This window comes from Pempheris klunzingeri, chromosome 21 (assembly GCF_042242105.1).
Source record: "Pempheris klunzingeri isolate RE-2024b chromosome 21, fPemKlu1.hap1, whole genome shotgun sequence".
Taxonomy (NCBI): domain Eukaryota; kingdom Metazoa; phylum Chordata; class Actinopteri; order Acropomatiformes; family Pempheridae; genus Pempheris; species Pempheris klunzingeri.
In genome coordinates, this window is record NC_092032.1 from 100,001 (window position 1) to 122,020 (window position 22,020).

Here is a 22,020-nt window from a genome sequence, read left to right on the forward strand (position 1 = left end):
AAAGTTCTCATTCTTATATCAGCATATATGCCAGCATCTACAGTACAGTAAGTAAAATTATTTACAATCTACCTATGAATAGAATTAATAGAATTGTCAGTTAAACACTGGTTTGTGCATTTTGCAACTTGAGACTGAAATTATCACTAGACAAAAAGAAAAGGTTAGGGATCAACTCTTCCTATATGTCATTCATATTGAGTTTCACATTGTTGTAGGGTCACTTTTGAAACATCCATGAAAATATTAATAATGTATTTATTATATTATATATTATGGAATTTATTCTAGAACAAAATTTTCAGGAAGTAATACCAGTAGTTCTTGTCAACATTTTGGATCCTTTAAATCCAGCAAGCCATTGTATTACATCCCAAGAATTATATAAAACATTAGAATTATTATATACACTGCAAAAACTCAAAATCTTACCAAGTTTATTAGTCTTATTTTTAGTCAAAATGTCTCATCCCACTTGATTTAAGACAAATTCACTTTACAAGTAACATTTCAGCAAGATGGAGGGACTTGTTTTAAGACGATGCATCTTAAATATCTTGTTAAGTCAAACAATCTTGAAATTATCTTGTTTTGAGTTGGATTTTACAAGAAACAAGGTTCATTTTACATTTCATACATTTTTCAAGCTGAGGTGTAATTTGTATAAGACAGATAATCTTGATTTAAGAAATAAACTTCACTTGATTCAAGTAAATGCATTTTATTTGAAAATCAAGAATTCATATCAGAAAACAACTGCATTGATAAAAGGAAGACAAGTTTTATTTTAAGCTACAGTTTACAGGCACTGTTTCTTTTAAATGAGAAAAAATACACATCATCAAACTACATGCACACAATTAAACCGTGAAATGAAGACTTAATGTTTTTTTCAAATGAGCAGTATTTACTGATGTGTATTAAGGGAGTTATGTGCAATGATGTCAGTGAGCTTGTACTTAACTGGGATGTACTTGCTATTTTTGAAGGTCAAATAGTAGTATGCTGTATGGTCAACAAGCTTTTCAGCATCTACAAAAACATTGGCTTGAGCAAGATAAGGAACTTCTACTTCATAAGCTAAATAATGCTCATTCCATTCTATTGTGGAAAGAGGTTGGCATTCAAAACAATACAGTGACCCATTTACAACATAGATATTTTTCACAAGTCCAAATTCTGGGACATTATTGATGGCATCATAAATAACCAAAGTCTTTCCTCTTATGTACTTATTTCCATGTTGCATAATCCAAGGTACAGAGACAATACAATCCACTTCCTCAGCTCCAAAAAAGTCTTTAATCTTCTCCTCCACGTAGCTGACATTTTTCACCTCAGAAACAGGCCCCATTTCTATTTCACTCGAAAATATTAGATGTTTCTCATGCACATTTAGACTACATTCATATAGTTGGTTGTGCTTAACAAGAGATTTACAAATGTTCTTAAAACTACTTTTCAAAGCCCACTGCTTGAAAAAACAATGCTTGGACTCAAAGCGCATGCACATGTGCCTTACCGTGGGGCCAAGTGCTTGGATCTGTGAGGGAAGATGCAAAAGGTAATGCTGTTTAGGTATGATATTTATATCGGGGAAAAGTAGTTTAAAATCTTTCAGATGTTGCTCTGTTAGGAGCTTCAGCCTTGAGAGAGTTGAGAGAGCAATAACAGGTGAAAATAGAATTTTAACTATCTCTATCTCTGTATTTATTTTCTCCAATTGTGTCTAAGAGGAAGGGCAGGACCCTCAACAAAACCAACATCTGCCCAGCAGACTGTTTTAATTTATTATCATTTGATGAAATTGTACTCATGGATATGGGGCAGGGCTTATCTCTTATATCCACAGGAGAATAAGGGAAATTAATAATCGCACTGTCAAATTTGTCTATAAATACGCCCTGAAAGCACAAAATGCTTTAAAACACATTTGATTTCATATGGGGCAACACCTTCAAGAATAACGTGCATAATGTCTTGTGGGGTTTGATTGATAATATCAAAGTGAGGAAATTCTATCAACTTTCTTCTTCGGTTAATCCCATATGTTGTTTTTAGACTTTCTTTTAGAAAGTCAGTGCTTGCCTTTTCAATGTCTGTGCATTGCTTGATGTGGCTTGCCATCGTCCTTTTAACAAAGAGCTCTTCATTAAATTGTTTCTGCATATCTTCAAAGTTGCACTCACAGTGCCTGCATTTACTGTAGGCAAACCCTACCCCTTCCTTAAATCCAGCCACTTCATGTTGAGCAAGGGTATCGCCACACACAGACAGAAGTGCTCCATAAATTTTTTTCTTTCCATATGCAGTGACAACGTCAACACCATTATAAAGCTCAGTCAGATCATGATTAATCTTCTCAAGGATCTTATCAATACCACAGTCAGAAAGATCTTTTGATTTTACCATAGCAAGCAGGCGAATGGCATCAAGTATTTAGGATTGATATTACCTAAAGTGTAATAAATTAATAACAATTTGTTTTTGGTTGCCCGAGACCCAAGAGGATTGCACAATTCAATTTCATCTGTATGTAAAATTGCCTGCAATGCTGTGGGAACTTTCACAAACAGTGGGTGCCACTTAAAGATTTCTCCATCAGCAAAATCGTAATAAATTCCAGCCTTGCATGGTTGTGACCCCTCTTCAATCATTTGAAGAATTCTCGGATGCAGCAGGAGCTGCTGCAAACTTTTCAAGAATGGTATATAATAAAAGCTTTTGCTTTTAATAGCAAGTGCTCTAGAGTCACCACTTTTAACATAGCATACTATATTTTTGGAGGTAACTATCTCTGCTTCTACAGGGTTAAAGAGTTCTTTGATTGTCCTATTCTGCAAATGGGTTGTGGCAATTTGGTTGAAAGGGTCAACAAACTGGTCAAATATCCTCATAGCTTCACTCTTCAGTTGATTCAGGTCCCCAGAATGTCTCTCGATCACACTACTCATCTGATTTTTTAGGTGCTCCAACAATGTAGCCTGGTATTGCTGGACTCCATTCACCATCTGGTTAACAGCTCTCTAGGGGGACAACACAGAAAAAAGAAAAACATTATGAATGTCATATAACAGAATGCAAGAATATGATCGAGGCCTGCAACTCACATAACTGGGGCTGAATCGGATTTTAAAATAGAGGGCTACATAATAGCTACCATAAGTGGTACAAATGTCTTGCATTAACCACCAAACTCAATCCAGTTATTTCTTTTGTGCATACTGCTGTGATGATATAATAATAATATAATATAATTGTGTGCATGTGAGAGTGTATTTGCTGAGGAGTGTTTATGGCTGAATGAATTTTATGCTGATGGGGGAAATTTATTAATTAATGTAATGTTTTTTACTAGTTTGTATCTATGTTTGTTAACATCAGCTTGCCCAGGGACTACAGGTGGAAATTAGCACTAGTGCTACAACCTGGTACAATGCATCTCTCCTTTCTGACGTCAATGTATATTGTACACTATCCCTGTTCAAATAAATAAATACATTTTAGAAAAATCTTGCACAGTATGTTTCTAAGTTTATCACTTACTGTTACTACTATAAATGACATACCAGTCATTGGAGAGAAAATAGTTTAAATTACCTGTGTTAGTCGCTGGGTTTCCCTGGCTTGAAGAAGAAATGCAGTTGCTTGCTTAAAAAGGCTGATGTCCTCATGACCCTCTTCACCCTCTTGAAATCCACTCTGAAAACAGAGTAACATCAAAAATCACCACTGAATAGGAAAACAATGACACAACAACCTTAATTCATCGTGCCCAGTGTTGATTTATGTAATGACCATTTTTAAACGAGACAGACAAAATATTTCTATGTAAGTGGACAACACCTGAACACAAGGAGTGTCCGTACCTTTTGTGTGACGATGCCTGAACCTCTTTATCTCAGAAGAATGTTCCTGTGCTGCACGGACCATTTCAGGATTGTTGACCATAGTTTGGCTGTTTGTGGCTGTCATTTCACATGTTACTGGTGAGCAATGTGGAGTCGATCCCTCCTCCTCTCCTTCAACTTGGAGAAGATGGTGTGCATGCTTTCGCTTTATGTGATAATAATAGGAGTTATACACCCGGTACTCGCTGGGACAGCCATCAATACCACATACCACACGAAAGTCAGGACTGCGACTGTGCATACTATTAATGTGGCCAAGTAGTTTTTTCAGAGTCAATGCTTTGGACCAACACCACCCAGGTAGCTGGCAGATGGACAGATTCTGTAGGGGCAGACAGATAAAAATAAAGTCAGCAATCAAACTATTTCATAGTTTGCTTTTTAGGAAAAGACAAGGTTTCATAAAAATTACAAAAAAATGTTAAAATAATACACCCAAAGTTGAACTCAAAGTCATCTGTGACACAGCATGCATGGAAAGTGTTATTCAAGACAGCTTTTGGTTGTATATGATCAGACATAACACGTGTGTACACAAAGTTAAATGCAATACTTACCGAAGCTCAAGTTTTCTTTCCCAGCTGTCTCGAGTGATAGTAGAGGTCTCCAAGTTGTCTTACAAATAAGCAGCAGTAAAGTTATCTCCCGCTTGTCTCAAACCTTGCTTACCGCGTCGCACAGTGATGACTTAATTTTGTAGGCAGACAAGAGGTTGCTGAATTTCGCGGAAATAAATTTTGAGGCCAGCAGACATTTATGACAGTTACACATTTTGTTCATCATTATATTCCTTACGATGGAACATCACTGTCACTATCTTTGAACCAGAATTTAATTTTCTAGGTTAAACGCTAACGACCTACGAACTACAACTCCGTCGACGGATTATGACATCATTAACCTGAAACTACCACTGCGTTGCATGTCGGTCGTTAATGAAATGAATAAGGCGCGCGTATCATTGACCGAGGGGGTTGAAGTCGTGCATAATTGTAAGTACATTAATGCGACTTTCACAAGTTTTATGTCGAATACTGTAGTTTTTAACGTTAAACATGTTTTTAAAAAAGTGTTTGATGTTTTGCTGCCAGACTGACCCAACTGGCGAGGGGAGCTCAAAGCTAGCTTGCTATCATTAGCTAGGTTGCAAGCATGGACCAACTAGATGACCTTGCTAAATCAACTTTGAAGGGTAAGGTTAATGTAGATTGTGCTTAGGATCAAATAAAGACCGGATTTTATTAAAAACTTGCTGTTCTTAAATATTTTTTCAGTGTGTGGTTTTAAATAAAATGTGCACTTGTAAAGTAATTGCTTATGTATATTAACGTGTGTAACTGAAATCAAACCTAAAAGCAAAACGTTGTGAATGTCTAATTCAAGATATTATAGATGTAGAAATGCAGTGTTTTGTATGCTAAATGTAAAATGTTTCTGCCCATTACGATATGTTCTTTCTTTGTTGTACAAATGTCTGGACGAGCTTCTTTTTTTGGGGCCCTCTGATCACTGATCACAATAAATCAACTTTCTATTCATTCTAAAATCTTCACAGCTGCAAACATCAGTGAGAAAACTTCTTTCGGAGAAAAGCAGTCTGGCATGCCTGTCATGATGATTTGAATGAGGTCAGTTTCTGAATGAGGCTACATAACAAATGTAACCTCAGTCTTAATGTACACAATTAAAAATGTAATGTTGCCATTACCATTTGGTTGTATTTTTTATTTCTTGGTTTGTTGGTTTTTGATTTTACAGGAATCTGGCAGAGAAGACTCTCACTCAAAGGACAGTATTATTTCTTTTGAGTCACCTTTGCCACAGACAACCACTCCTGTCAAAGAGTATCCTGCAAAGTACCTGACCCCAGAAAAGGTTGTCAAGTTGTCCTTCCCAGAATATGTGTTGCACACCGATTCTGAACTTGAACAAGTCAGAAAACAATACTTTGAGTTGGCAAAAAAAGGCGAGGAGGGCAACTTTGAAATGTCAAAGGACCTTAGATGCCGACTCATCCGCAACACCATGACCAGTATGATTGCAATCCTGAGGGCAAAAGGGGATGGAGAATCAGACAGATACCCATCAAAACCAGAGGTTACAGCTATGGCCAAGAGAATAGTACAGTACTACCCCATGCTACAGGACAAAGGCAGCAAGAAGACTTCATGGGTAAGTGTTGAAAGGCATCCACTTAATTGCCATGGTATTTCATGCTTGGTATTGTTTCAGCTGTTGAAATGAATTCAATTAAATGGTCTGTCACAGGTTACAGTGTATGCACAGCTATACGAAAGACTGCAAAATGTGAGGTCCCCTCAAACGTCCAGTCCAGATGGGGGACATCCAAAGAAGCGCCGTGTGCGACCTGACACAAATGATTCAAGTGACTCAACTATTATTTTAGATTGCTCCTCAGACGGATGTAGCACATCAGACTCAGGCAGCAAGGAAAGAGGTAAAACCAAACTTAATTTTCATATTTTTACACTTTTGATCTTCACTAGTTTAATAAATTTAGAACACTGGGCCTTTGCAAACACAAGTCAATCTGTAAGTAGGTCTTGATTGTTTTCATTTCAAAAAGTTTGATGTCATTACACTTAAAAACTACATACCAAGAAAAGTGTCCTATTTTTTTTGTGCAGAAATTGACAGTCCAGACACTGAAAACCAAGCAACCATGGCCACCTGCAGTTCCCCACAGGTTTTCTGTAAGTTTTGAAAATGTGTTCAAATCGACGATTGAACTTGGTGGTCATCTGCAGTCACTGAGTGGCCTTGTAGTTGAATTTGATTCCGCTGAAGAAACCTAATATTGTGTTTTAATTTATTTTGTGTCTTACAGCTAACAAGCCTTCAGATGTGAGTTGTCCATACAGTGACAGCCCAGCAACCATGGCCAAACACTACAAGACCCTACAGGCTTTGTATAAGAAAAAAACGCTGAACCATGAGTTCGTCTCTCAGCTCCTGGACTTGGAATTTCCAGCCAGACGAGCATTCATTGATTCTGATGCTCTTTGTGAGGAGAACAGACCTGAGAAGATTCTGGAGGCATATCCTTGTTTTAAGGACATCGGACATGTAAGTTGTATTAACAAGGCATAACCCAAATAGAGGTACCAAACAGAACAATATGTTATATTCTAATTTCAGCTGACAAAGTCATACATTTTACTGCCTGGTAAATTGGATATTTCATAGGTGATGGAGGAGCTTCGGTGCATCTTGGACAAGGATAATAGCTACTACATTGACCAGGTGAAGGGAAGATGGCACAACTTCTGCCAGAAGGTGCAGTTTTTTGGCATGTGGAAAAAGATACTGAAACCCCCAATGGGAATGGACAAAGGTAAGCACAGATAATTTCATGTGTCAAGGTCATTATGGACGTGATAACGTGCTTATTACAATTTTCCTGTGGTATTGTCTTGTCTCTCTTTTATCCTCTGTGATGTCAATTCAGCCTAATCCTATTATTTTTTTAAGCATCATTTGTTGTGGAGTTTTGCTCAGATTTGACCTGGTGCATTTTGTCTTGTGTAACTATAATGAATATTTTCCCAAACAGTTGAACAGGCTGTCAGGATCCTTGGTGTGCTACCATCATTGTTCCCCTCTGCATCTGCACCACCGAAGAAACTTGGAGCTGCAAGTGAAGCTCTCATGCATGTTCTTGAGGTGAGCTGTGCTAAAAAAAAGTTCTATATTAATTCTGACTGACTAAAGCAACAAAATCTGCAGTATTGAAAAATAAAGGAAAGCACAATTTTTTTTCACTTTTTGGTACTTAAAAGATCAATTCTTAATGTATAGTTTATGCACACTCCAAGGTAAAAAATGCAAAGATGTGATGCAGCAAAGATAGATATGAAGATAATCATAACAGTAGTAACATATTAACTATACAAAGGACAGATAAATCTATGAAAGTAACCTAGCCTGGCTTGGCAAACAAAACTAAATACATTCATTTAAAGTGAAGAACACAGTGCTTAGCAAAACAATTTTGTATACCAAACACAAATGCTTTTTCATATTTTCTAATTGTATTGATATTTTATATCAAAATTGTCTTTATTTTGGGAGGCTTAGAGCCTATGTAAAAGGAAATGCATCCTAGGTTCAAAATATCTAAAATGATCTTTTCATTAGAGGTGCATCATTTTAATGAAATGATTTATGTTTTATAACTTGAAAGGAAAAAGAAGACCCCAGTGCCTACTTGAGGAAACGCCCTCTCTCCTGTCCAGTCCTGATTGTGAGCCCATACAACTGCCTTCTGGCTGTGGGAGATGTGCCGGTAACTACGTTCCCAAAAGACAAGGTCACAGAGGGTGCTTTATACCTCATGGCCTACTATTATGCTCTACACCTCACATACCCCAAATGCATAGCCACACTGCTTTCAACCATACAAACTGAGGTCCTTTGCGACACAATCCATGAAAAAGACCTCACACTGTCGTACAAAAGCAGCCTGGCTGATTGGAATGCTTTTGTTGGCAAATAGAGCAGATGTTCAGATTTTGACTGATCTTATCAGGCTACTGCAATCCACCCATATAATCACTAAATGTTAGTCAAGTTTGCTCAGTGTTACTGTAAACAAAAAATATTAAGGCACATTGGCCAGATGTTCAGGTCCTTTCTGTTTGTCACAGATCTATAGAAAATTCAGTGTTACATGTAGTTCTACCATGGCATTTTCTATTGTGTGGTTTTATTTGTTCTACGAAACACACTGTGAAATAAAAAATATTGTGCAAAAATGGCTATTTAAAGTCACAGGAGTATGTAAAATTCACTTAAAGTATGATTTTGCCCTGTTTTTCTGAATTTATGCTTGATCAACCAGTGTCTTGATCTAAAATCAAACTGGACTGAAGTAAGCGTAGGCGTGTTTGCTCCATTTGTGGACAAAGAGCTGCTGTTGATTGGTCATTGTTCTGTGATAGACAAAAAAAAACTGCTTTTGTAAAAAGTCATAATTTTGAGATAATTGTGATCTGAATTTAGAAAAACAGGTCATTTCCACTTTTCTAAAAATGTAAGGTAAAATCCTGAGACAAAAAAAATGTGTTATTCAGAAAAAAACAGCAAAGTTTTATTTTTACAAGTCAATGCACCATGTTAATGCATCAATAATGTGTTTCTTAATTCATGTAAATTCATATTGTCAAGTTTGGTAATGCGTTGCATGCAAATTCAAAAATAAATTGTTGACTTAAATGCTAGACCTTTTTACATGGTATAGAGTTATTTATAAATGAGCGGGTAAAAACCATGGTAATATTTACAACAAATGTATTTTCAGCCAACTGTATGCAGACTAATATCTTAAAATGCTTAAATCACACTTTTTAATCCTGTTTCAAGGACAAGATGATCTTAAATCTAGAGTAATGTCACTGTTTTACAACCTAAAATAAGTAAAATGCATCTTAAATTTTGTACTCAACATGAATGTTTAAAAAAGCAAATGTCTACTTTTGAGTTAAAACAACTACTTTTGGGCATAGCTGGCTTACCCTAAAACACAAAGCCTCCAAATGCTGTCAAAACATGACTAAATATTAGGATTTCTGTGAGAAGACATTATATTTGAAAATGCTTAAATTAATCTTTGGAATCTTATTTCAAGTACAAGATGGTCTTAAATCTAGAGAAGCGCCACTATAACACAACTAAAAATAAGTTGAATACATCTCAAATTAAGAAGTAGACATGAAAGCAAAAATCTATTTTTGAGTGAAAAAATTATTTTTTTTTAGCATATCTGACTTTTTCTAAGACACTTAAGCTTAAAAATATTTGTAAAATATAGCTTAAAATAAGTTTTCCCTGCTAATTTTAAGATCTCAATATTCTAAATATCATATCTTATTTCAAGAAATCTTACCAAGCATTTTTTCACTTGTTCTATTGGCAGATTTTTTCACTTATTTCAAGGTAAAAGTATCTTGAAATAATTTTTTTTTTCTTGTTTTTGGAGGGGCATTTTTTCCAGTGTAAGCTGAGCAGAGTGAGCGAGCAGAAAACCTGCTAGTAAAACATTTGGCCATTTCTAATCGACAATGCATCTCCAAAAAGGAATAGACATAATCATTACTGACATACAAAATGCGTTCATTTCAGTTCACCTTTAGAGGAAGGGCTCATATCACTGACTCCTAAAGGTATCTTATCATCTGATGGTGTCTTGCGTCTCTTTTGTGGTGGTGGTGACACTTCATTGCTCTCAGTGGGTGGAAGTGTCTCCTCTGCTGAGGGTTCTATAGAAAATAATCAAATTTCAACATTTTCAGTTGGTGTCATTTGTTGCACTAATGGTTTAATTATAATTAGTGCATAAAAGTGCATTAAAATATGTGTGTAAAGTGTAAAATTGTGTTCATCATTGCAAGTATATTTGAACTACATATTACTGAAATAATGAATTACATTTTTTTTTGTTCATTTTATCTTCTATTGACTCCTGATGTAGATTATGATGATAATCAGTGTACAAAAAAAGCGCCATCATAAAAAAAACAAGTACTAACCAACTCATGAGATTTACTTTCCCTGAGCAGACCAGAGTTAAAAGTCTTTAACTTGACAAGAATGGGATCCGCTTTTAAAGAAAGACAGAGTTACAGTATGTTTGATTTACACCATGAACTACATTTGATTTTTTAATCTTTTTATTTACATCATTGTGCTTTCAAGTCTCAATCAGGACTTGAAAGCTCTTCTACGTCTCATTCTAGATACCGTTGGGGGGCCGAATCAGCTCAAACACACCTGAGATGGAACCCCCCACATTGAGTCTCACTCTGCCCAACCTTCACTACATCCTCCCAGACCAGCCTACAGGATACAATCTCCTTCCACCTTTATCCCATCCCTTTTACGTCCATTGATCTATTACTAATATCTATTACCTCTAAAATTCCATGAAACCTTAAAAATACATGTTGTTGTGGTGTGAAAGCAGTGAAAGCACAGATATTAGTTAACTACCTAACTAACCAAAGAGTGCTGAAACCCTTTCATGGATTGGGACAAAGCAAGAAAGTTTATTACAATGAGGCAAATTGTAGTACTTTAGAACAACTAGAACTTTAAATGAATGACAATATACATACCATCAATGGTAGATGAACAGTTTGCTTCCTGTGTGGTCCCATCTTCCTCATCATTGTCCAAAACTTTTTCTGGGGAAGTTATAAGAAGTACAGCTTACCAATGTGATCAAACAAAAAGGAATAGATGATAAACACAGAAAAGAAACAATAAAATAAAACACACCATCTGGATCTATCCCAATCTCATCCAAGTTCTTGCCATGAAACTCAGCTAATCTTCCCTGCTCAAGTGTCATTAGGACTTTGCTGATTTTGGCAAGTTGCAGGGTAGGCGATAGAACTCATGATGGATTCTTATGTCGTGTCCAAGAAAGTTGGCCAACTGGTTCATCTCTGTGTCCGTCATGTTCAGCACTGTTGACAGGGTTGCAGCATGCTGGTAGATGTCAGTGACTGGGGACACTTTGCACCACACACCTTTGCAAAGCCACGGATGCAGTCTGAACCACGGAAATGTGTCATAGGTTCTGGTCTTGCAAACATATAAACATTGTCTTTTAGAACCCCACAAGCCTCTCTCTGCTTAACGAGGAGTTCTAATGCACACAGCATTTTTGGAGTCAGAACAATTGGAACAGGGCGACCACGTTTTCCCCTGATCACAATCCTTGAGAAGTGTCTGCAGAGTTTTCTTTCCACTTCAGAGAGGGCCCAGTCCACATCTTCATGCGGATCAGAAGAGTCTCTTAATAAAAATGCAGATAAAGGCATGCTGGCCACCTCTCCTTCCCTGCGACGGTTAAAAAGAATGATCTGGCTCAGACACACCTTTGCCAGCTCCATCCAGGCTTTTGTAGAAGGACATGGAGTGAACTGTACCACTCATCTTGCACTTGACTCAGATATGCATGCATTTTTTTGGACATCCTCGGTAAAGGGCAACATACAAACAAATTTTACATCATTACAAGATTTGCAGTTAAGTAAATATAGCTGTAGTGACATCAAACAAAAAAAACTTCAGGTATAATAAAATATTTCTTTCTGCCCAGCCAGCCCCTGGCTTTGTTCACATACCTTAAAAAAAAAAAACTCAGTCTACTCAGAGACACCTCAAATAAATCAGGCTTTGTGGGGACATTTCACACACAGTGTTACAACTCTTTGTGGGGACCAGTTGGTCCAATTTCTCAAACACAGTCTACTCAGACACTGACTGAAGGTGTGTTGTGGGGACGTTGTAAGTGTGCAGAATAGAGTGATAGTTAAGCAAGAAAAAAATCCCTGTGGAGGTTAGAATCTGCCCTAAATATCCCACAAACTCTAACCTTATAGATACATCACAATAACCTCCTTAGTGTAAAAACAACACAAAAATACCAACACATGACAAAGACAGACTGCAGAGTTAAATCTGAAGTGATGAACATCAGTGTACCTGCTGGGTGGTGCTGCTTGGACCAGCAGCATCATCAATCTGGGTGTTTGACAGGGTGGAAGGCTGGGAGTCGTCCACCACCGTGGTATCAGTTGAAATGCTGGTCGTCTGTAAAGACAGTTATAATGACAGTATTTTAGAATACGAAACATAAGAAACAAATGGGCATTTTAATGGCAATAGTGCATAACATGCAAATGCACTGACAGAATCTCCAAGATGAGACACATGACAACATACAGCAGACCTCATAGCAAAAACTTCAGATATATTAAAATATTTCTTCCTATGCAGCTAAGTTCTGTCTGTATTCACACACCTCAAATAAATCAGGCTTTGTGGGGACATTTCACACACAGTGTTACAACTGTGGGGACCAGTTGGTCCAATTTCTCAAACACAGTCTACTCAGACACTGACTGAAGGTGTGTTGTGGGGACGTCGACGACGTAAGTGTGCAGAATAGAGTGATAGTTAAGCAAGAAAAATATCCCTGTGGAGGTTAGAATCTGCCCTAAATATCCCACAAACTCTAACCTTGTAGATACATCACAATAACCTCCTTAGTGTACTAGTTCACACTAGTTTACCATCACAATAACCTCCTTAGTGTACTAGTTCACACTACAGTGTTAATTTTCCAGTGAAAATTATTTTGAGTTAATGGGTGTTGATTTGGGTGTTGTTTTAACACTTGCAGTGATGAAATCGCTCTGGGGGCGGTGCTAATTACGTGAGTTGAATGCAAAAACCTCTGGCTTAGTTAAACACACACCTGGCGGAGTTAATAAGCCATGCCGATTTCAAATCGCGCATTTCGCTCACTGCCGTTAGAGAGGAGAAGACCCTGGTTTCTACATACATTTGAAAAAGGTAGGAAACAAATACATTTACTTGGACATGCTGTTAATCCTCATATAAAATCATATGTTAACGTCTAGTTGGGTGATATGTGTCATTGAAGCAGGTTGATACTAGCAAATGTTGACGTGCCTAACATGCTACTGCTAGCTGACATGCTACTGCTAGCCAACAAGCGGTAAACTATAGTCATTTAATAGGCACATTTTCTCTGGTAGTATATCAAATGAACAGCTAAAGTAAGTATAGTGTGTTTCAATGTAACTTAGATGCCCAATGGTGGGTTAAATAACGTTTCTTTGGGCAAATGGTGGCAAGTTTTTCCCGCAAAATGACAGCACTGGCTGTGGTGGGGGAGGGGTGGCGTCGTTGTCGTTGTCAAATACAGTGTTGGTTAAGGGTTAGTTAGCAGTTGGATGGTTATGGGGTTGCACAAATTAAAAAGAAAATGGATAAACGAATATTTAGAATAGTGTGTGCGTGCGTGTGACGGTAAACTGGTGTCGGTTATACCTGCACTCCTGTCATTGTGAAGCGGTGGCTCAGTGGATTAAAGTCTGGAGCCCACCACAGATATTTGTAGACCAGCATTAGCTGCAAACGCTGTGACATTAGAAATGCTGTGGTTAAGAGTCAGCTGTCATCAGCAGGCCACTAAACTCTGCATATTGTCATGTCTCGTTGTGTCAGTTAAGTTGGTTTTGTTCACTCGTGTTTTCTCTCGTCTCTTGCTTCCTGTTTTATTTTGAAAACTAAACTCTCCTCTCATTTCAGGTCTTCCTGCCCTTGTGTGTTTTCCCGCCTTGGTGATTGTCTGCCCCGCCCTGATTGTCTCCACCTGTTCCCCATCACCTTGTGTGTATATATAGTCTACGTCTCCCTTTGTCTTGTGCCAGACTGTCTTGTCCTGTCCGAGCATCATAGGTCACTTGTGTTTTTTGTAAACCAAGCCATAGATTGCCATGCCATGTATTTAGTAAGTATCTTGTCCATGTAAGTATTGTTTGTATTAAAGAGTTTGACATCTGATAGAACCTGTCTCGCTTCGTGCATTTGGGTCCACCCATTCTCTGAGCCCCGTGCTTAATACATATAGTCTCTGGTAGGCTTCTAGGCGGGGATGGTTGAGTAGGTTTGAAAATGTTATATTGAGCACAAAGATTTTCAAAACTGTCTTTCCATAGTGCAAGTCATTGGGGAAATTGTACTTTTTTCCCACCCCTGACTTAACTTCTTGTACCTGTGAAAGCTAAACAGCTAGATTTCTTTTCTATAAGGTGCAGTTTCAAGATGTCATCATGTTGCTGAAGGTGAAATACCAGAGTACCAGAAAGTACATCAGATTACACTCAGGTTTCACCTTTTTGGATTTCATCAATGAAGGTGAGTATGCATCTTAACAAAATATGTAACTACCTTCACAACAAGGAAGCACAAAGATTTATGTAGCATCACTATTTCAATTTTTTTTCTGTTTTGTGCATAGTTTACTGGGACGTTAGTAATGTCATGATGTTTAATGGTAATAATGATAACAATATTATAATAATTATTTTACTTGTGTCACTTGACCTTTTGCCAGCAGAGAGCATGGCTCTTGCTGCAGGGTTTTTTGGTCTATTTTGACACTCAAAATACAGGGAGGGGAGGCACCGAAAATATATAATTAATATTATTATGCTGCCATTTCTATTACCATTCCAGAGTCAAATGAAATGCAATAAATGAAAAGAAAGAAATTATCTCATTAAAAAAAATGTGAATTACAAAGCAATATCACCATTATAACCTAGCTCCAGTAGCCAACTTTGTCACTGAATTTGTTCCTTTCGGGCTCAAGAGAGACATGCTTTATGTATCTTTATCTGTTTTCATACTTATCTTCCTGTAATCAAAAACAAGTTTGGGCTTTCTGATGCCACTGAACTTGACGTTTTTGATGAAGCCGACACAGAAGTGGATGAAGACATCTTTCTTGAACTGATAGAGGCCAATCCGGATTTATGCCTGATAGTACGTGACAGCATTTCACATGGAGGTAGGTTTCATAATATAAATCTCTTGAAACTGATACGCCAATGGACAGGGTTGGGTCATATTACTTAGACAAGTTGTCAGTTACTCAATAAAAATGACATGGCTATTTTCATGATTAATAATACTATCCATTGGATTACAAAAAAGTAATCTAATTTGAAAGCTTTTGGATTACTTCAAAATCAAACATTTAAAATGTAAAAAAAAATCATGCTGCCACAAAATGTTGAATTACCTCAACACCACCCCCCCTTTTTTTTCTTTAAACATCTCAAAACATTTTCAGTGCAAATAAAAAGGAATAAAACTCCATTATTCATAAATGTAAGTCACTATTAATGGAACATGAGAGGAGTAATTTACTTTGATATATAATAGCATATATTCAGCATTTAGAATTGGTCAAATCAAATGATGCTTACAAAAGCATGCTGGCATAAAAGTATACTGTATTTTTTCATAATTTTACAATTGCCATTTTTTAAAGTCTTAATCAAACATGTAATCCAGCAATCCTTTACAGTGTAACTATAATCTAATTAATCAGGCCAGATTAGATTTGAAAAAGTGTGTAGTTACCTATTTTTTGTAATCTTATTATATAAGCCTGATTACTTGTAATCTGTTACTACCCAACCCTGACAGTGGTGGAAGATGTGATTCTTGAACTGATAGATGATGAGGTCAGTCCTGACAGCATTTCAGAGCAAGGTATGTTTCATTATAAAATCTATTGTAATCAATGCTAGGTTTTTTCTGCTTCACAACTATCGTCAAGGTGAGACCCCTTCATGTCCCTGACTGTCTGACTACTGTCACAAAGTAGATGAACAAAAATAACATTTAAGCAAAAGACAGGCATCGAATTGCAAAAACATTTTGAAAATGTGGGTTTGGTTGTGATTTTCCCATGCTTGTTACTAGGGCTAGGTGATATATTGATATATATTGTGTTAATTAATGCAGTATTTGGGGATATACAGTTTGTTATTTTAGAGAAAATGTGTATATCGGGATATATCTCGCAATCACGGAATAGCCTTAAAACATTGAGATATTATTTTTCAGCCATATCGCCCAACCATACTTGTTACTCAGATTCACAGTTTGCAATATCAAAAATGTTGACATTCAGTAATTTTATTTATCATCACTATCACAAATCAGTTCAACTAGTGGCTGTGCCGAATAGCACATTTCTACGAGGTCACACTTGTGTTTTTTCTTGGTTTTTTTTTAAAGATTTTTCTTCTTTACATCATTCAACATCATCCTCCCTCACGGATACCCTCACATCACTTTCTTCAAGTGACAGTGACTTCACCAGTCAAAAAGAACGGGGCATTCCCACAGGCAGAAATATATCCAGCTTTGAAGTCATGAACAGGTCTACCACAGAGGTTTCTGAGTCAGAGGCTGTAAAAGAGGTACTTGAGAGCAGTAGATGTCATTTACAATTTTGAATAAACGTCATCAATCAAGGGTCAAACTAAATGGAGATTCTCACCAGAGTATAAGGATATTTAGAATCATAAACGTTAGATTGCAAAAGTTGAGGAAACTTCATTAAGTGAGGATGTTAAATTGAACCCAGGGTTTGGATGTTGCATAGCTCTATATTGTGTAACTTTTCTTTCCATATATATGTATGTATGTTATTCACATACATTAAATACTCGTTTCTTTTCTGCGAGGTTAATAGTGTAGTTGGTTGATGGGTAGTAGTTGAAACTAGAGCTGAACAACTAATCGAAATTGCAGTGTGGCCTACTCCAATTGTCAAATAGTAGGATAGCAATATTTGTTAACGGAGAAATGTGTGTCAAAATAAAATTTTAAATTGAATATGGTTACACCGCAGACGGGTTTTGGCCTACACATCATATTCTACAGACTCAAGAAAACATTATTTGGTGCAGATCCCCACAAAAATTATAATCATGTTTGCTTTTTAATTAAAAAAGCAAACATGAATGATGTTAAAAAAATTTAAAAAAATGACAAATCATATGGCAATTGCAACATCAGTCAAAACAATCACAATTTGATAAATTTTTTTTAAATTGTTCAGTCCTAGTTGAATCCAGACTATATTGTTTTGTCTTTTAACCTGACCAGTTGTCAAAGAAATGTTATGCACTTGCTGCTTTACCCGATGTCTTTTGTTTTGCAGCACTGCTGTGTTTTTTGTAACTTTCCTTTGATGCATTGAATAACTTTTACCCTTACTCTGAAGAGATAATTCATGGTATATTGTTCAAATGATTTTCTCCTGGAAGACTGAATTGTAAACGGAGAACTTTTTTTGTCTTATTTGAGTAGATGGTAAAAAATGCCTTGCTCAGGAAACCTGGAGGTGACGATGTCATTGAAGAGTACAAGTCACAAAATTCGCTGAACCCCCGCACCCGGAGACGGCTTGTCAACATATTGGCTAGCCATATGACTGAGAATCATGGGTAAGCATTTCTTATATAAATTGTTCATTTTAAACCATTCAGACTGAAAGGCTTTATATTAAGAAAGAATGTAAAGAATTTTCAAAATGCATGGCATTGAATTAACATAGCTGGGACCCTACAGTCATTAGTGGGGCACTTGAATTGTCTGTTTTTGTATTTTAAGAGTATGATCTTGACCTGTTCTATATGAGAAGTATTATACGATAACTTCTGTTGGGTTTTGGTGCTCTATAGATAAAACTGACTTGAAATTAATTATTGTCTTTGCTCTAAAGGAGGATGCCTTCCTGTAAGCACAAGGAGAAGTATGCCCTGGGAATTATTGCACTCTTTCCTTCGCTGAAGGACCCTTTTTCTCCAAAGGGCTATGTAAGTTTTAAAAAAGGGTTACTTCCTGAAAACACCAGTTTTACAGACTAGAGCTTTGGGATTTTAGTTAACATGATTGATGCACTATAGTTATATACTTAAACAGTGGTGAAATTTGACCTAAAATGCCACACCTTAGTACCACTAAATAATTGAAACTGTGGAGTATGCTACAAAGTTCACCTTGGCCATGGAGATGCAAAATACAATCGCATCAATGAAAATGTTTCTAGTGGCAATCAGAATGAATTGGGTTAATAGGATATTACACATGAATTACAGAACGGCAAACCTATAACTTAAGTAACTGTCCTTTATTTTCACAGTGCAGTAACTGCACTTTCTGTAAGACAATGGGTGATAGACCTTTGTAATGATTTTTTAAATAACTCATAACAGGAGCATTTCTATGATGGGGAAAAAGGCACTGGATATTTAGCATGACGCCTCAAGACCATGTCCAGGAATACAGAAAAACGGCCAGCCAAGGCAGCAACAGTGGCTAAAGCGCCGGAGATTAACAGCCACATTGCCTGAGCAGCTTGATGGAGATGCCTGCAGGGAAGCTATTTCATTTCTTGTTCATTCTCCTGATGACGCAAGTGTGTTTCAGAAGATGAAGATGACCTTGCAACATCGCCAGGACCTAGTGCATGATCCGCAGAGAACCACAGATGTCTTTAAAACATTCCCACGATTTTTAGATGTCAAAGGACTGGTGAGTTGTACATCTCTTTTTTTTAACTCCATTGTTTTGTTTGATTGGATGTAAGCAATGAACAATACACTGACCATTGGCTTGATGTATTTGCATGCGTGTATGATCAACAGCTGAATCAAGACTTCCTGCTGCTGTTTGGAGCTGAAACAACCTCCAAGATGCTTGAGAAGTGGGACACAGCATTCAAGCCCAAAGTTATTGTTAGAACTTTTTTCTCATGTAACATGATTCTGTAGGAACTTGTGTCATACATGGTATATATGTTACTCTCAAGTCAGCATACTACTCTTCCGACTCCGCTTTGTCTGGACAACTGGTTGTTCTAAGGAAAGATCAAGTCCATCTTGGGACATGCTCTCATGTATCCGGAACCAGATATAGCTTGTAGAATCCTATATATGTGGTAGCCTTACTCTGTATTCCTTAGTCTTATCTATGCCTGTGATGTTGGACTCCGAGCTCGTACACCTACATAAACTTCTTGAATGAATCTTGGACTCCTCTCTTCATTGCTGCAACCACAGAAAAGCATCCCTACAATTTGGCGTCACGAACCTGACGGTGCTGCTTTAAAGGTAAGCAGATTTTATCATTCGTTATACTTATGATGACTCTCTGCTTACCTGACAGACGTACTGTAAAGAACCTTGATGATGCATTGTGGTTTATTTTTATGAGACAAATTGTAATTGGCAGTATTGATTGGATTGTCATAATAGACATAACATTTCTTTACAACTAAATCCTTTTGGCTGCAGAGTGTCAATGCTGATCGACTATCTGTAGGCCTACTTATAGTTTTTTGTGTTTTTTTTTTTTTTAAAAAAAGGAAAGGCAATAAATAGGATAAAGAGGGGAGCTCCTCCATTTAAAGTGGTGTCTACGGGACATGCACTGACTGCGCAGTCCAGGGAAAAGCGTCAGGTCACTTTATAAAGTGACGCTGGGCGGCTTGTAAAGAAAAGCGTAAGGTCACTTGTAGAGTGTCGCTGGACGGCTTATAAAGAGCGTTAGGTCACAGGGCTCATAATAAAAGCATGAAGTCATTGAGATGACGCTGCACGGCTTAATAAGAGTGAGGACACGCAGGGAGTGTCGCTGCACTGCTCAAAGTAAAAGCGTCAGGTTGCGCAGGTCACTTCGCTGGACGGCTTATGTATGTTGTAGTTGTGTACACACTGCTATCTTGACGGCCTGCTCGCACCGACGAACCCGATTTCTTGATGTGCAAGTGTTGTTGTTCTTGTTGCTATTATTTATTTATATATATATATCATTGTCATATATTGATCGAGCAGCGTTGAGACATAACAGCCTACCCTAAATTTAGCTGACAAAATAATATAATCAATTGAGAGAATACAAAGATATACAAACAAGCTTCATTCAAGTCTTATGTATGTTTTGTTTTTACTAACTGTATGTAATATTAATCATGGGGTCACAAAACAGTAAAGTGTCTAGAGGAAATACGATGATTTACCTAGAAAGGAGAGGAAAGCTATGAAAAAGTTGTTAAAAACAAACCCCCACTTAAAGGAAGTTACAAAGACAACAATCAGCCAAATGTCACCTAGAGAATGGATACAATTAAAACTCGGATTTTATTATGTTGAACCATTTTTACCGGATATCTCTGAATGGACCGATAACCGTTATCCTATAGAAGGAAGCTTTGATAGAAACAAATTAGACCTAATTCGTGCATATATAATAGACAACACTGCAGTTCCCAATCCAAACTGGGACAAGCAGTACATGATTGATGTATTCAAATCTTGGGAACTAATGAGTAAGCAGTGGCCAGCAAATATAAAGAAAGAAGAGAAGAAAAAGACTAAATTGATTATGAACATGCCTCAAAATAGAACCAGTTCAAACTGACGACAAACACAGTGTTAGTAAGATACCAAAACCAATTCAAGATTGGAGGAAACGATGTGTTAGCGAGTGGATACAAAATTGCAAAAAAGTTTTTGAGACTAAAAACAGGAAATATAAATTCGACTTGGAAAAAGTCAGAGCTGAACCAACTAAATATGTCAGAGTATGGCATGTGAATTCAAAAAGATTTTTGCTATAATAAAGAAAGGAATAGATGTAGAAATAAACAACACGTCTAGAAGTATGATTGAAAGCTTTAGATCAGTGTTACGACGTTATGAAACTGAAGCAAACATAAAAGTGGACTTCAATCAAATTGATACTAAAATTATCAAAGCTATTATATCTAGCATATCAGAGATAGACACAAAAAGTATTCAGGACATGATTGAATATTTGATGATAGTAGAGGAAGAAGAGGAACAAGGGCAGAGCTCCTCAAATGAACAACAAGTAGAGCAGACCTCCTCAGGTGAACAACAATTAAACATTGCAATGCCTCTAGTAACTATGTATAAATAATTTTTAAATGGCCTGGATCCAAATGCAGCTTATACTTTCAAAATATCTACACCAGGCATTTACTCACTAAAACCAAATGAGCTGTTAAAGAAAATAAGGGAATTAGATGCTATTGGACTATTTGAAATGCCTAAAAATAAACTGCAAGCATTACAAATGACTCCTGAAATTCCTGAGCAGGTTATGGTTTACCAAAACACACCAGGTAGAGGCAGAGGTATAACTAGAGAATACAGGGACCTAAGACAAAATGGACTTCCTCGGTATAGAATGGGATGTAATTCTCCACTTCCACCTCAAAGAGGAAGAGGCTTTAACCCCGGGAGAAGAGGTTATGGATTTAGAGGGGTCACTGATGTTTGTCATTATTGCCAACAAGCTGGACATTGGATACGAGACTGCCCGAAGAGGAGGCAGGAAGTATACCAAAACATAAATCCAGCACATGTTTACAGCCCATTCCCTTCGCAGAACAGGGCTCCTTACACACAGCAGCAGAGACAGGGAAATGATCAGCAACCTGACACAGCCCCTGAACACAGACCATTCAATGCATTATGGAAGCCATAGGAAAACCGACAGTGGGACACGGACGAAGATCAACATTTCAAAATAATAATAAACGCTTCTCAATTTCAAATCTCTAATAAACCATCTGAGATACCTCAATTAAGTTTATCTGTTTTAGGAAAAAGAATCCCATTTTTAGTTGACACAGGAGCCACAATCTCATGCATTAGAC

The 22,020-nt window shown here is 37.1% G+C and overlaps 1 protein-coding gene across 1 annotated transcript in view; it reads left to right on the forward strand.

Annotated features, from left to right (window-relative positions):
- Positions 1–22,020, forward strand: part of LOC139221374 (uncharacterized) — an 87,371-nt gene that overhangs the window by 49,045 nt on the left and 16,306 nt on the right. Inside the window, 4 exon segments of the mRNA XM_070853315.1 lie at positions 17,643–17,779; positions 18,058–18,151; positions 18,983–19,072; positions 20,741–20,769. Of these exon segments, the coding sequence (XP_070709416.1) occupies positions 17,643–17,779; positions 18,058–18,151; positions 18,983–19,072; positions 20,741–20,769 (350 nt within the window).